This window comes from Mustelus asterias, chromosome 11 (genome assembly GCF_964213995.1).
Source record: "Mustelus asterias chromosome 11, sMusAst1.hap1.1, whole genome shotgun sequence".
Classification (NCBI taxonomy): Eukaryota; Metazoa; Chordata; class Chondrichthyes; order Carcharhiniformes; family Triakidae; genus Mustelus; species Mustelus asterias.
Genome location: NC_135811.1, coordinates 20,115,765 through 20,129,997, shown reverse-complemented (window position 1 = coordinate 20,129,997; position 14,233 = coordinate 20,115,765). Strand labels below are relative to the sequence as shown.

The 14,233-nt window shown below is 39.7% G+C and overlaps 1 protein-coding gene across 2 annotated transcripts in view; it reads right to left on the bottom strand.

Annotated features, from left to right (window-relative positions):
- rab11fip2 (RAB11 family interacting protein 2 (class I)) overlaps nucleotides 1-14,233 on the bottom strand; it is an 81,914-nt gene that overhangs the window by 30,789 nt on the left and 36,892 nt on the right. For both annotated transcript variants that reach the window (XM_078223244.1, XM_078223245.1), the window contains exon 2: nucleotides 4,777-5,216. In XM_078223244.1, coding sequence (XP_078079370.1) covers nucleotides 4,777-5,216 — 440 coding nt within the window. The remainder of the gene's footprint in view (nucleotides 1-4,776; nucleotides 5,217-14,233) is intronic.

Genomic DNA, 14,233 nt, shown 5'->3' with positions numbered 1-14,233 from the left:
TTCAGCCAATGAAGTGCTTTTCAAATGTAGTCAATGTTGTACTGCAGGAATCACAGCAGCTAATTTGCACACAGCAAACTCCCACAAACAGTAAATGTTACAATGACCAGATAAACAGTTTTTGTGATACTGATTCAGGTTTAACTGGGGTAACTCCCATGTTCTCCTTCAGAAGAGTGCATAGGATCTTTTACATCCACCCAAGCAGGCAGATGGGGCCTTAGTTTAACATCCCATCCGAAAGACAGCACATTATTAATACAGTACTGGTGTGAGAGGCTTAGAACAGTAGAACAGTACAGCACAGTACAGGCCCTTCGGCCCTCGATGTTGTGCCGAGCTTTGTCCGAAACCAAGATCAAGCTATCCCACTCCCCATCATTCTGGTGTGCTCCATGTGCTTATCCAATAACCGCTTGAAAGTTCCTAAAGTGTCCGACTCCACTAGCAGGCAGTCTATTCCACAGTCCAACCACTCTCTGAGTAAAGAACCACCTCGGACATCCCTCCTATATCTCCCACCATGAACCTTATAGTTATGCCCCCTAGTAACAGCTACATTCACCGAGGAAATAGTCTCTGAACGTCCACTCTATCTATCCCCCTCATAATCTTATAAACCTCTATTAAGTCACCTCTCATCCTCCTCCGCTCTAAAGAGAAAAGCCCTAGCTCCCTCAACCTTTCCTCATAAGACCTACCCTCCTACCCTCCAAACCAGGCAGCATCCTGGTAAATCTCCTCTGCACTCTCTCCAATGCTTCCACATCCTTCTTATAGTGAGGTGACCACAACTGCACACAATATTCCAAATGTGGTCTCACCAAGGTCCTGTACAGTTGCAGCATAACCCCATAGCTCTTAAACTCAAACCCCCTGTTAATAAACACTAACACACTATAGATTTCACTACTCAAGCCCTGGAATTTGATAAACCCGGAACTTGGAGACTCAAAGACAAGAGTGCTACCAATTGACCCACAGATGACACCAAGACCTACTTTTAAAGAAAAGTATTTAAAAAAAAATCTGATTTGAAGAGCCTCAGATCAGAACAAGATTAATTTCAAAGTTTCAAATACAGAGCTAATACTGTTATAGTTTGTTTGGCATACTTAATAGATCAGTTCCCTCTTGTAATTGTAAACTTAAAACATATGATGGCATAATATATTGGTGTTTTGCCATCCTGTACGACAACACGTTATGAAGGGGCATTTTCAACCAACTTCTCCCATGTATCAAGTTACCGGTCTTAACTTTATTGCCATTCAGATAGTTGGAAAACAGAGGTTAGGAATCTCCTTTAAAAGAAAACAGGAAAGGCTGATATTCCCAGGATATTCTTCTGTAATTCCTCATGGATGGCATTAAAGCAGTTGTGGTGTAGGTTTGGAGCTGATCGTGCCCCTTATTCTTTGTCAGGCTATTCATAGTATGGAGCGAGTACAGGATAGGAAGCAAGGGTGGTGGGGAGGAAAGGATAAAGCTGCTTTAAAAAAAAATTAATATCTCTGAAAATGATTGAATGATAAACTAGGTCCAAACCTCTAACATTGCACAAGTACTTTAAAATCTTCTTTTCCTCACCACACCTCAACCAAACTAACTCGACCACAGAATAATATAGCAAAGGAGGCCATTTGACCCATCAGATCTGTGCTGATTCTTTCCTCCCCCCTCCTATTTCCTTGATTTTTTTCTCCAAGTATTTATCCAATTCACTTTTGAAGACTACTATTGAGTCTGTATCCACCATCCTTCAGTGCATTTCAATCCTAACTATTCACTGCATAAAAAAGTTTTCCTTATGATGTCTCTGGTTGTTTCGCTAATTATCTTAAAAATCTGAATCTTACGGTTATCGGCCCTTCAGCCATTGGAAACAGGTTCTCTTTATATATTCTACCGAAACCATAGATGATATCTCCTCTTAGAGCAGAGAAGGCTAAGGTGCTAAATTTTATGTCAACAATGTCAGGATTTAAAGTGTTGAGTGCCTTAGTCCATCTGTCGCTGAAACCTTCATTCATGCCTTCAGTACCTCTATTTGAACCTACTCCTAGCTGACCTCTCAGCTTCCATGCTCTTATAAACTTGAGGTCATCCAAAATTCTGTTCATACCAAGTCCTGTTTACCCATCACCACTGAGCTTGTTGACCTACTCTGGGTCCTGGTTAAGTCACGCCTCTATTTAAGATTCTCATCCTTTTCCAAATTCCTGCATAGCATTACTCCTCCTTATCTCAGTAACCTCCTCCAGCCCCACAATTGTGATCTTCCAACTTAGGTCTTCTTGCACATCTCAATTTTAAAATCACCCCATATTGGTAGCTGTGGCATCACTGGCTTAGGTCCTAAACTCAGAGGTTTAAGGAGGGCCTCTCCATCTCCCTTTCTTCTTTTATGAGGCTCCTTAAAACCGACCGCTTAATATCTCCTTATCTGGCTTGGTGTCACATTTATTTGACAATGTTCTGTGGGTTATTTTACGACATTAATACAAGTTGTTGAAAACCTTTATTCATAGGTTCAAACTACACTTTCCTCCCTCGTTAGAAATGGAGTCATCCCAAAAGGAAAGTTTCAGTTAATAGCAAACATTCCAATTATTGGAGATAAAAATCAAAAAATGTTGCAGCAGAGAAACTAGTCCAAGTAGCCTCCTTTATGAGTCACCCAAATCTAATCCCACTATAATCCATGCCATTTAATTGGATAAGGCAACTATCAACTGTTTTTTAAAAGCTCTCTAGGAATCTACTTCAGAAGTTTGTGGTTGAATACTCACATTCTAACCATCATCTGTAGGAAACAACTAACCCCTCATCACAATCTTGCTGACCAACAGAAACATCCATTACTACTTGTCCTGTCATAATCCTACATAAAGGGAGAACATCTCTCTTTACGCATCCCTATTATTTCTGTTTAACCCATCTTCCATGGTAACATGCTAGTGAATCTATATTGCAACTTGGTCATTACTTTTATAACCTTCCTTAAATCATCCTCAGAGATGTAACTTATTTTAAGGAATATTTTACACAATAAGTTAAATAGGCCTAAATACTTACGATCCAGTAAGCCAAGTATCTGTAGTCTTTAATTACTGCATAAGATCACAGATCAGAGTATGTGACAAAAGGCAAGAAAAACAAATAATTTATCCTTAGACCCGCCTTTCTCAAGAACATGCTGTCTCTTTGAGACATTGGAGAGCATGTACATTTCACCCAGCTGTAATCTCTCAATTTCTCAGCTGTTTCTATATTGCCAGACTGCTTGTTCAACATTCTATTTTTAAAGAGTATTTGCAAGTTCCTCCAGCTAAACAATTGGGAGAGTGAAGCTGCCGTCTTCAGATCCAAACAATCTCTACTCTCACTGCAGAATTCAACCCCTGCCTGGCTACAACTATGGACTGAACAACCATTCGTAATCTTAGCATGTCATGTGTTTTCATGCTGGAGCAGGGCTTCTCATCTTACGTCTTCTCATTCACAAACACCTTTTGCTTACAGCTCCATTACATCTCCTGCCTTCTCTACTTCAGCAAATCTGCCTCTGACCTCAACTGTAGACAAGTTTACTCTAATGCTCTCTTACTCAGTGAACTTCAGCTGATTCAAAAACTCTGATGTGCATATTCTATCACACATCAAGATACTCTCACCAGTTCTTGATGATGTATCGTGACTCCCTGCCCACAAATGAAAATCCCCATGCCAGAGTTAAAATCACCCCGTGATTCCAGTTGTCCCCATCTGTAATCTTCGTGGGCATAATCCTCACTACAACCACTAACCTCTAACTCAGTTTCCCTTAATGCTGCCTTACACACACATCTCTCTCCTATTTCCTTCCTTGGTTAAGTGTCTGATTTTCATTTGGTTACACCGGCCCCATCTCATTAAACCCACTTTTTACACTTAGAAACATAGAAACATAGAAACCCTACAGTGCAGAAGGAGGCCATTCGGCCCATCGAGTCTGCACCGACCACAATCCCACCCAGGCCCTACCCCCACATATTTTACCCGCTAATCCCTCTAACCTACGCATCCCAGGACTCTAAGGGACATTTTTTAACCTGGCCAATCAACCTAACCCGCACATCTTTGGACTGTGGGAGGAAACCGGAGCACCCGGAGGAAACCCACGCAACACGAGGAGAATGTGCAAACTCCACACAGACAGTGACCCGAGCCGGGAATCGAACCCGGGACCTTGGAGCTGTGAAGCAGCAGTGCTAACCACTGTGCTACCGTGCCGCCACTTAAACAGCAGGCATTGGTATTTGTTTTGGTGCTCTGAAATGCAACAGATGTATACAGCAGACATATGTCAAAGTTAAAATCATTCAATCCAAAAATAGATTCTATGTACTTATGCAACATTTTAGTTCAATAAAGTAAAACAGCCACATCAGGAGACAGGGGATTAAATCCTTTGAAAGTCAAAATAGTTTTAATTTTAATCAGTTCAAAAACTATACATAAAGACAGCTGATCACAAGTAAACAGTTTCATGATGTTGCATGTTTTACTTTCAATTTATGCAGTCATTTTGTATTTAATTTACTTTGTTTTCATTTTTCTACTTATGACTAATGTCACTTCAATAATATACAAGCTGGACAAAAGTTTGTAAAAGCCAAACCTTGAAAAAGTGGTCACTTTAGGAAGTAAGCTTGTTTCAGCCATTTTTAAAGTGAATTGAAATGTGCATTAAAAACAAAATCAGTATACTTGGCTCTTTGTGAACAGACTTACCCCTTTCTTCACTGGAGTGAGCCGGATCTGAAGGAGGTTTGTAGACTACATGGCCTATGGTATTGGATTTAATTTTTCCCAGCGACGGACGGGGACCAGGTAAATCTGACATTGACTGGGCAGATGATAGCCTTTGTGGTCCCAAGAGAAAGGCTCTTTTTGGCTTTGATTTGAGTTGTTTATCTATCTCCAATGCTCCTTGATCAGGGTTAGCAGATGTTGTACTTGGAATGATTGCAGATGAATGGTCAGAAAAAGTGGCTTCATTTTTCCTTCCCTTCATTTTGTCTTTCAGTTTGGCAAAAGGGGACCTCGTTTTATCCTTCATGGAAAGATCAAACATACTTGCAGTCATATTGTTTCGCATGAACTGGATTGAAACCTGGATTGCGCCTCTTTCTTTTGACTTCTTTCCTGGTTTTGACTCTAACCTGAACCACCTAAACACAGGGCATAGGATTTGTCATTATGAATATGAACTAATAAAATTGCAAACATCAAGGCAACCATAGATGCAGGTTAGCTTAACACAGTAAAATAAAATAAGTAGTTTAAAAATCGTAGAAATTAAGAAGAAACATGCTCCTTTAAAAAAAATGGCTATGGGCACTTAAACAAGTTGTATAAAAATAGTTAGCATTGCTTAAAGTACATGCTCACTTTATTCATTAAATTTATTCTAAAGCAATTGTCAAAAAACTACTATACAGTCCAAAGTGAAAAACATTTAATAGAACAACAATTTTCAAATTGAGGACCCGTTGGATTTTTAGACTGAATATTTATACTAAGAAAGTTATCTTAGGGAGAGTATTGAGAATGTGAAAAATGTTTATGCATGTATCAGTACGCTGATGTTGTGTCCAGTATGTAATGTACTCATACTTGCAAAAGCATCAATCACAACCTAATTTTTAAAACCTGGTTGGTTTAAGAACTTGCATCTTTGATGCATTTTTGCCATCAAGCTTTGGCTTTTATCATCAATCAAGTGGCTTTAGCTCAAGCGATAACTAACACCTGACAAACTTGTGCACTTTTACTTAAAAGTTTTACCACACAAATTCATTCAACAAGGGGAGTTGACGCAAGGTCTCATTTTTATTGGCTAAGATCAAGTGTTGGCTCAAGGCCAAAGTGGGGTACAATGCCTTATCTTATCAACTTGGATCTTGCTTGTTTCTCTTGTGGAGATCATGAATTAGATTTAATTTGAATTTGGTTTTTGGAGAAAACAAGGAATGGATTTGGGTTTGCTCAGTCCATTTTAAGCAATGGCTTTGTAACTTTAAGAATGGAGTGAAGAAGTTAAAATTTACAATCACATGACAAATAGGTATTTTATATTGATTTTTAATTATAACTTGGACTCAACCCGGTAAATTGCAAATTTGAAATTAAAATTTTAACATTCATGTTTGATATACAGAATTAATTCTAAGCAATATTTTTAGTATAGCACCCTTAATATGATCCTCTTAGATAAACTTGACAATGATCAATGCTTTGTCTTTTGTTTTCTAAAAAAGAACTTTGGTTAACTTAGTATACATACATACACACACATGTAATCTTACTTCATTTTTTGCAATAGTCACACTTGGATCGACTATTCGTGTATAATGTGCACAGTTGAAACACAAAGGCTAGAATTTAACTTTCTTACTCTATACAGCTGTTGATCATTTTAAATTTCCCATCTGAAAATTGGCAACCTCGAAATGATTCATTGCAAGCCAAATTCTTATAGCCTAATTTTACAAAGTTAATACTGGTCTTCAATACCAAGTGAGCTAATCTAATTAGACAATGGTTAAGCAATACTGGGGACAGAGTAGAATTTGGAAAGAATATACAGGGTGGAATTTTCTGGTACCACCAGCAACTGGAAATGTGACAGGCAAGGGAACTGTTTGGTGTGAGGCCAAGAATTAGTTTTCTGACATCGGGACGAACTGCAGGAAAAGTTCTTGGAATTTTAAAGGCAGGTTGACCCAACAAGCACTCGGGAAGCCATTTTGCATGCATTAGCATGTCATGCAGGCTCATTAAAAGGCCACCTCGAAGGTGGGGGGGGGGGGGTCACATGATTTGAGCATAGGAACAGCTGTGTACTTGAGCTCTGGCGCTACTTATCTTTTAATCCTTTTATTTATCCTGATGCACAGCCCATAAATACCTAATCTTGGAGTGAAAACTCCATTTATGTCCCTGGAAAATTTCTGATTAAGTTTTGGGACAAAATGCCAAGTCATGAAAATCCTCGATGGAAAGAAGTAGTCAGAGTCAGCCCGGGTGCAGCCAAGCTCACAATGTGGCGATTTGGTCACTGAGCGGGCTCTTGATCCGGTGACGAAGGGGTTGTCAATGATGATTGCCAATACAATTAGGGTCATAGACGACAAACTCAGCATCTTGGCACAGGATTTCAATGCTCAGATTTCCAAACTGCAGAGTACTGATAAGAAGCTTGATGAAGCGAAGGAAATAATTCTTATTGTCGAGAATGCAGCTATCGCAGTTGAGGCTCACTTTTAATCCTGGGAAAATCAGCTACATGGAATGTCAGATTGATCTGGAGAGCTGGGGCCAGAGGAGGAGTGTCCGTGTGACCGGCTTTCCAGAAGGAGGTGAGGGCAAGCTCCTCGCTAAATTTCAGAACTGGCTACCACATTTTCTTAATCTCAACACAAAAGCTGGCTGCATTAATCTCGAAGGGGCATGTCATATCCTGTGTTTGTGGCTTGCCTCTGGCTGGTAATCATGCGTTTTCATAGCTTTGGTCATAAAGGTTTCGATGAGGCTGGAAATTATCTGAAAGCCATCCGAATGCAGATTGCCCTGCTTTATCCTGCTACCTTAAAGGTGACATCTGATGAATCCTTAAGGCTGTACCACAATCCTACTAAGGCTTTGGCCTCTCTAAATTCCGTGGATGGCAATAATTTGGAGTTATAATCTGCAGTTCATCGATAATCCTGGACTTTACCCCCGTCATTACACTCCTTTTTTGATTTTGTAATGTTATTTATCATGTTGACAGGGATGATTGAGTATATGAGCACGGGAGTGAATTTTGCCTGCTACCTTTGAAAACCAGGGACATCTATTAGTTTATAATGGAATGCATCCCTCAGTGTGTTCCTTTAATTACTCTGAGACACAGATTTGTTCCTCCTATATCCTTGTAATGCCAGGGATGCAAGGTGGCACGGGGGACTACCTAAATTGCTTCTGGTTCTGTGACAAAATTGAATCCTAGTGGTTTAATATCCTTAAAGAGCTTGAGTGTTGGGGAGCCTGCTGGGTAGGTTGTTTGGCACTAGGGCTGTGTGATATTTATCCATTTTTTTCTCCTTATAAGCCTTGCTTTTATAAATGGAGGTCTATACTATGTGGTAAGCTTTACTCTTGTCCTGGCTAATTGGAGTAGTGCCACTGCGGGGAGATGGGTGGGTGGTTTGGGGTAGAGGTTGTGGGTATGGCCCAATGAGTCCTGACAGCTGGTGAGGAAAGCCCCCTTAGAACTATTGGTGTTGTGAAGTTTGTTTCTGCATTTTGGTTACTTCGGGTCAAAGAATCCCAGACGGACTCCTGTAACTTTGCAGACAGAGAACATATCCTGGGAAAATACATTGTTTTGTCTCAATGGCACCCTTAATATAGCTGGAGATGGGGTAAGTATGCTTTGTTGCATGAATCATTGACTGATCAGCCTTTTCTATACCCGTATTGATATCCTATATTCTCATTAGCTGAATACCCAATGGCAGGAGCTACTTTGAGAACCATAGAATGTAAATTACGTGGCGCTGTCTCTAGTATCCTGTAAGCGAGAGCGTGCACCATTATGCCATTTACTCATGGTTTTACCTTGTTATCTTGTTTTCCCCGACCTCTGAAACATCCTTTCATTGTTTCCATCTTTGGAGGTGCCCTTTGTATAGAATAATCTGAATCAACTGCGTGGGTGCTCACTTGTCTCTTTCTGTACATATGGAGAAATGATTACACTGTACTGTTCCAATTCTTGGAGAGCTTGTTGCTTTGTTTGTAAAAATTGGAAAAATAGTCAGTAAAAATAAGGCCACCTCACCCATAAGAGAGGAGTAGAAGTAAGCCATTCGGCCCACTGAGTCTTCTCTGGCATTCAACAAGATCACGACTGACCTGAACTACCAGGAGAAACTAGATTATTCACTTTTACTACTGTGTACAAGAGGTGTGTATCTGGCAAGGTAGACTTCTTCCATGATCAACAGCGAGTTGCAGTTGCATTGTTCTCTTGGGGAGTGTCTGTGATAGTGCAAGTTGCTTGATGGATGACCCAAGGGAGGGAGGGAGGAAGGGTTAACAGGTAAAGGTGGTGCAGTGGCTGGACAAGATGGAAGGGATAGTGCATGTCATCTAGGTGCCCTTTAAATATGGTGCCCAGACATTCATCCCCATGAGGTAATGGTGAAGGCGGCAGCCTCCTGCCTGTCCCTGCTGCAAGAATTAAAAAGTTCTTTGTGGTTACAAATTTAATGAGACCAGCACAATATTGCGGGCCCATCCCCAACAGGAGTCACTCTCACTTCCATGCCTGCCACCAAACTTAGAATTCAGAGCAGAAGTTTCTGTCCTTAGTAATCGTTCCAGGGGAAATGTTAAATAAAGCTACTCATGAGCAAGTAAGCAAGCAAAATAATTCTCCTGAAAGATGATTTCAGGAAGCAATGGTTAGACATGACACATTTAACAAAATATACAGTTCTCAAATAAAATGTTATTCCCCAGCTTTGAGCTGTGCTTTTTAATTTAGCAAGGGGTGCCATGCACAATAGGATTCAAAGAATTAATTTACATTGTAGATAGTGCCTTTCATGATCCCAGGATGCCCAAAGGCGTTTTGTAGGCAATGAAGTTCTGTTCTAAAGTATGGAAAGGCACCAGCCAATTTGCACTCAAGGTCCCACAAACAAGAGAAAAATGAATGGATAACTTTTATTCAAAAAGTAATTATGGTTGAGCACAAATATTGGTGAGGTGTCTGGGATAACTCCACTACTCTTTTTTTTTAAAAAAATAGGGCAGTTTACAGTGCATTCAAAAGGGAAAGCATCTCAATAGTGCCTTGGTTGTACTCTGGGGTGTCAGCCTAAATTGTGCATTCAAGTCACCTGAGTGCAGCGTGCATCTACTACCTTCTGACTCAGAGATCAGAGTGCCATCACTGAGCCAGGGTTGCCACCTATGAAAAAGGTAAAGGCTCAAAAAGGGACAAAGGAAGCATAACAGACAGAGTTGCAGAGCAGGTTTATTTGCAACCTTTGCAATGTTTTCCAGAATTCTTGGCTATTTTTAAATAGGATAATAGATTTTTCTGCATTCAAATATATCAAATGGAAAAAGTGTGATGCCTTTGTCCTCGATACAGATTTAAAGAATGACAATTATATAGGGAGATATCTATAAACATACTTGTATTATAAACACATCTGTGCTTTTCTCCATATTTAACATTTCTTGCATCTGCAAAAATGAAACATGAAGTATAAATTCTAGTCACAACAGGCTGCACGTACTACCAAACCATCTGCAACATTATTACAATAATGCAGCTGCATTTCACAAGTTGCAGTATCTGTGACTGATTATTACAGTACTTTGAAGGTTAATAAACATACACTAGCTATTAGTTTAAATCCACAATAGTGATTGAGCGGACCACATTAAAAAAGACCGTACAAACTTGCATAAGAAGCCTAATTGCACAAGCTGACCTCCAGGGTACTCTGGATAAAAATTCCATTCGTCTTGTATTTTTGGATATGATGGAAAATGCTACCATAATTCTTGGTGTGCCAAAAACATTTCAAAAAAAATACAAACATGGAAACGCTTTGCAAGTGCAGCTGGCACAAAAAGTCCATCACTTTCTCAGCTGGCTATAATATTAGACAGACACGCATCTTTAGAACAATCAGAAGTTGCACTTTCTAATTTGCCATTTTAGATAGAGATTTTATTACAATGTAGAAAATGATAGCTACTGTAAAGTGAAATTATGTACTTTCTTCTTCATCTTTCCAAAGTCTCTACTACACAGTTGGTTGAACTTCATTCCTTTTTTTAAGCTGCTGTCAGAAGAAATCGGAGCCTTGTTCAGAAGTGTTTCAAAACTCAAATGCCCATTGGAGACATAACTTTTTTTTTCAAAAAATGCTCTCATGTAAAAAAAAAACTTCCATCTCCTAGCTTTGACCTAGTTAAGTAAATGAAACTTTTAAACTGAAGTGAAGTCGTGAATCGGCAAAATTCTGATTTGGTTTTGTAAAATTCACCAAATTCTGGAATATTCAGAGGTGGCTTACAAAAACATTACAAACCTAAAGAACTCAAACAACTAAGCCTATTAGTTACAAAGGAAGTCAAAAACAATTTTAAATATTTAAAGAGGTGAATGCTGAGAAACACAAAAGAATAACCAGCACGGATTCAGGAAGTGATGTATGCTTAATTTACAGGTCATAACATTTGAATGGCAAACAAGGAAGTTGGTATTATACACACAGACTTCCAAAAAGCTTTTGTCAAGATTCATTGTTACCATCAATAGCTAAAAGTAATGTCGCAGCAAAGGGAGAAAAAGGTATGGGGTAGCTATATGTCTTAAAATAGGGAATAGCAAAAAACAACAGTTTGGACCTTGTGTGTACAATCAATGACTTGCACAAGGAAACAAACTCTCCTAGTTTGTAGGCAATACCAAGAAGTACAACAAAAAGATAATGAAATGAGAAGGTGTCAGATACAGTTTGATGTTTAGACTTGTAAAATAATTAACAGTGAAACAAATAACTAAAAAAGGTCCTAAATAGGACAGTTAGACAGGACACCGGTCGGAAAAGTCCTTGGTGTTACTCTGAATAAATTGTTGAAATCATCTGCTCAGCATTTGTCTGCAGTTAAGATGGCAAAATAAGTACTTTAGAAACATAGAAACATAGAAAAACTACAGCACAAACAGGCCCTTCGGCCCACAAGTTGTGCCGAACACATTCCTACCTTCAAGACCTACCTATAACCCTCCATCCTATTAAGCTCCATGTACTCATCCAGGAGTCTCTTAAAAGACCCTATTGAGTTCACCTCCACCACCACTGACGGCAGCCGATTCCACTCGCCCACCATACTTTGTTGTATTAGCAGAGACTAAGTACAAATCAAAAATAACCACACCATTGTTATTCAGGTCCCATCTGGAGTACCATGTGCATGTCCAGTCACAAAATCATATTGCTCAAGGTGACGAACAGCCATAATGATTCTGAATATTTGCATCCAGTTTATTGGAAAGATGATTAGATTTGCCCTCTTCAGGATAACTTTAAGTTTTGCCTTTTCCATATTATGAAAGGCATTAATAGATTTATTGCTTATAGTATTGATCACTATAGCTAAAATATTAGTAAAGCAAGTTTAAAGATTATGAAATTAGAAATAAGTAAGGTTTAATAAAATCTATAGAATAGTAGAATAAGTCATCAAGGAATGCCACACAATCAGATAGTACAAATGGATAGAGAAGGATATGTTTCTGATTAAATTAAATGATGAGGAAGTAGGTCTGAGATTAAGATAAATAGGAAGAAATTGTTGGGCCTAGTTGGCTTTCTCAGTTGCTAGAAATGTTTGCCTTTACCTGAAGCAAACTATAATTACAACAAAAGGACGAATGGCCTGAAAAATTGCACCAGAGAATGCTTTAAAAAGATGATAATTGGTCAGCAAAATGACTTTTTCTACTTGCACTTCTATACAACTTCTTCATATCAGGAAAAAAAAACACATACAAGAGAGAGTCACAATTTCATTCAACCGCATCTATTTGAGCAGCCAAAGTTCATATCAAAATTATCCTGCAACGTCATGCGAAAATGTATTTATTGGCACAAGGTACAGGTTTAAAATTTGTCAATTCTGTAAGCTAATTATCAATACAAAGGATGTTTCAAATTACTGACAGAAACCACTTTCTAATTAGATCACAGCAGTGAGCAATACATTTACCCAATGGGCCAAGATCCCCTCCAGGTGCAGCACTGAGTACGATCAACAGAAAATGAAAATAAAAAGCCCGAAACAATTAATCTACAAGAAGAAACAATGAACTTAATTTCTACCATCAGAATCATGTACAAACTGATTTAACGCCTAATGGACATTGATTAAACCAAAAAATCCCAGTTCAGGATCCACATTGCATTGCAGATTCTCTTCATATTTTAAAGGGGGTGCAGAATTTGCCTCATGTGGTAAGAACATATGAAGCAGGAGTAGGCCATCTGGCCCTTCAAGCCTGCTCCACCACTCAATAAGATCACGGCTGATCTACTACCTAACCCCTACCTTACCACACTATCTTCATGTCGCTAGATTCCCTCACTATCCAAAATCTACCTGCTTTGAATATACTCAATGACTGAGCATGCACAACACCCTGAATCCTGAAGATTCACAATCCTTTGAGTGACAAAGTTCTTTTTCACTTCAGCCCTAAATAGCCAGGTCTTATTTGGGGTCAGTGAGCCCTAGTTTAAGACTCCCCCCAGCCTGGGGAGACATCTTCCCAGGATCTATCTCATCAGGTCCTTAAGAATTTTATTTGTTTTAACGAGATTACTGTCTCAATCTTCTGAACTCGAAGAAATATAGGTTTATCTGTACTCATAGAACAATCCCCTCATGCCAGGAACTAGCACATTAAGTTCTCACTTTAAGTCACCCACTTAATGTCACTTTGTTTTAACATAGTTCATTCTTTATGGCCTGTTTTTCCAATTTGCATTGCCATTTTTGCACTCTGGCCTTGCACCCCCATGAGGTGCATGCAGGACAGGCAGGGCCATGTTCTGAAGCCCTGATGCTGCAAGGAGAGGGGGAGGCCGGACATTCAGGAGCACGAGTGCAAGGCAGGGAGTCAGAGCTAGAGGCTCGACCAAGACACCGAGATCCCATGGATGTTTGGGACAGGTAGCTGCCCACTAAAATTCATAGATTTTCTACAGTGTAGGAGGAGGCCATTTGGCCCATTGAGTGTGTACCAACTTCCCAAAAGAGCACCTTACCCAGGTCCATCAACCACAACCCTATCCCCACAACCCCGCGCATTTACCATGGCTAACCTAATCTACACATCTTTGGACACTAAGAGGCAATACAAGTAATCTCCCTCCAAAGCCACCACTTGTAATCAATACAAGTGGTGGCTTTGGAGGGATCAGGGCCCCTGGTTAAATTTGTGCCTGCCACCCCCACCCCCCTCTACTCCACGGTTCAAACCCTATCTTCAAGTCACTCAATCTGCAACATCCCCCAGTTCAATTGATGCCAAGCCCTCTGGCTCAATTAGGGCTCCCAACTCCCACCCAGTCCCCAACTAGGTACTGCCTCGGACTGGGAGCTGGCCAGG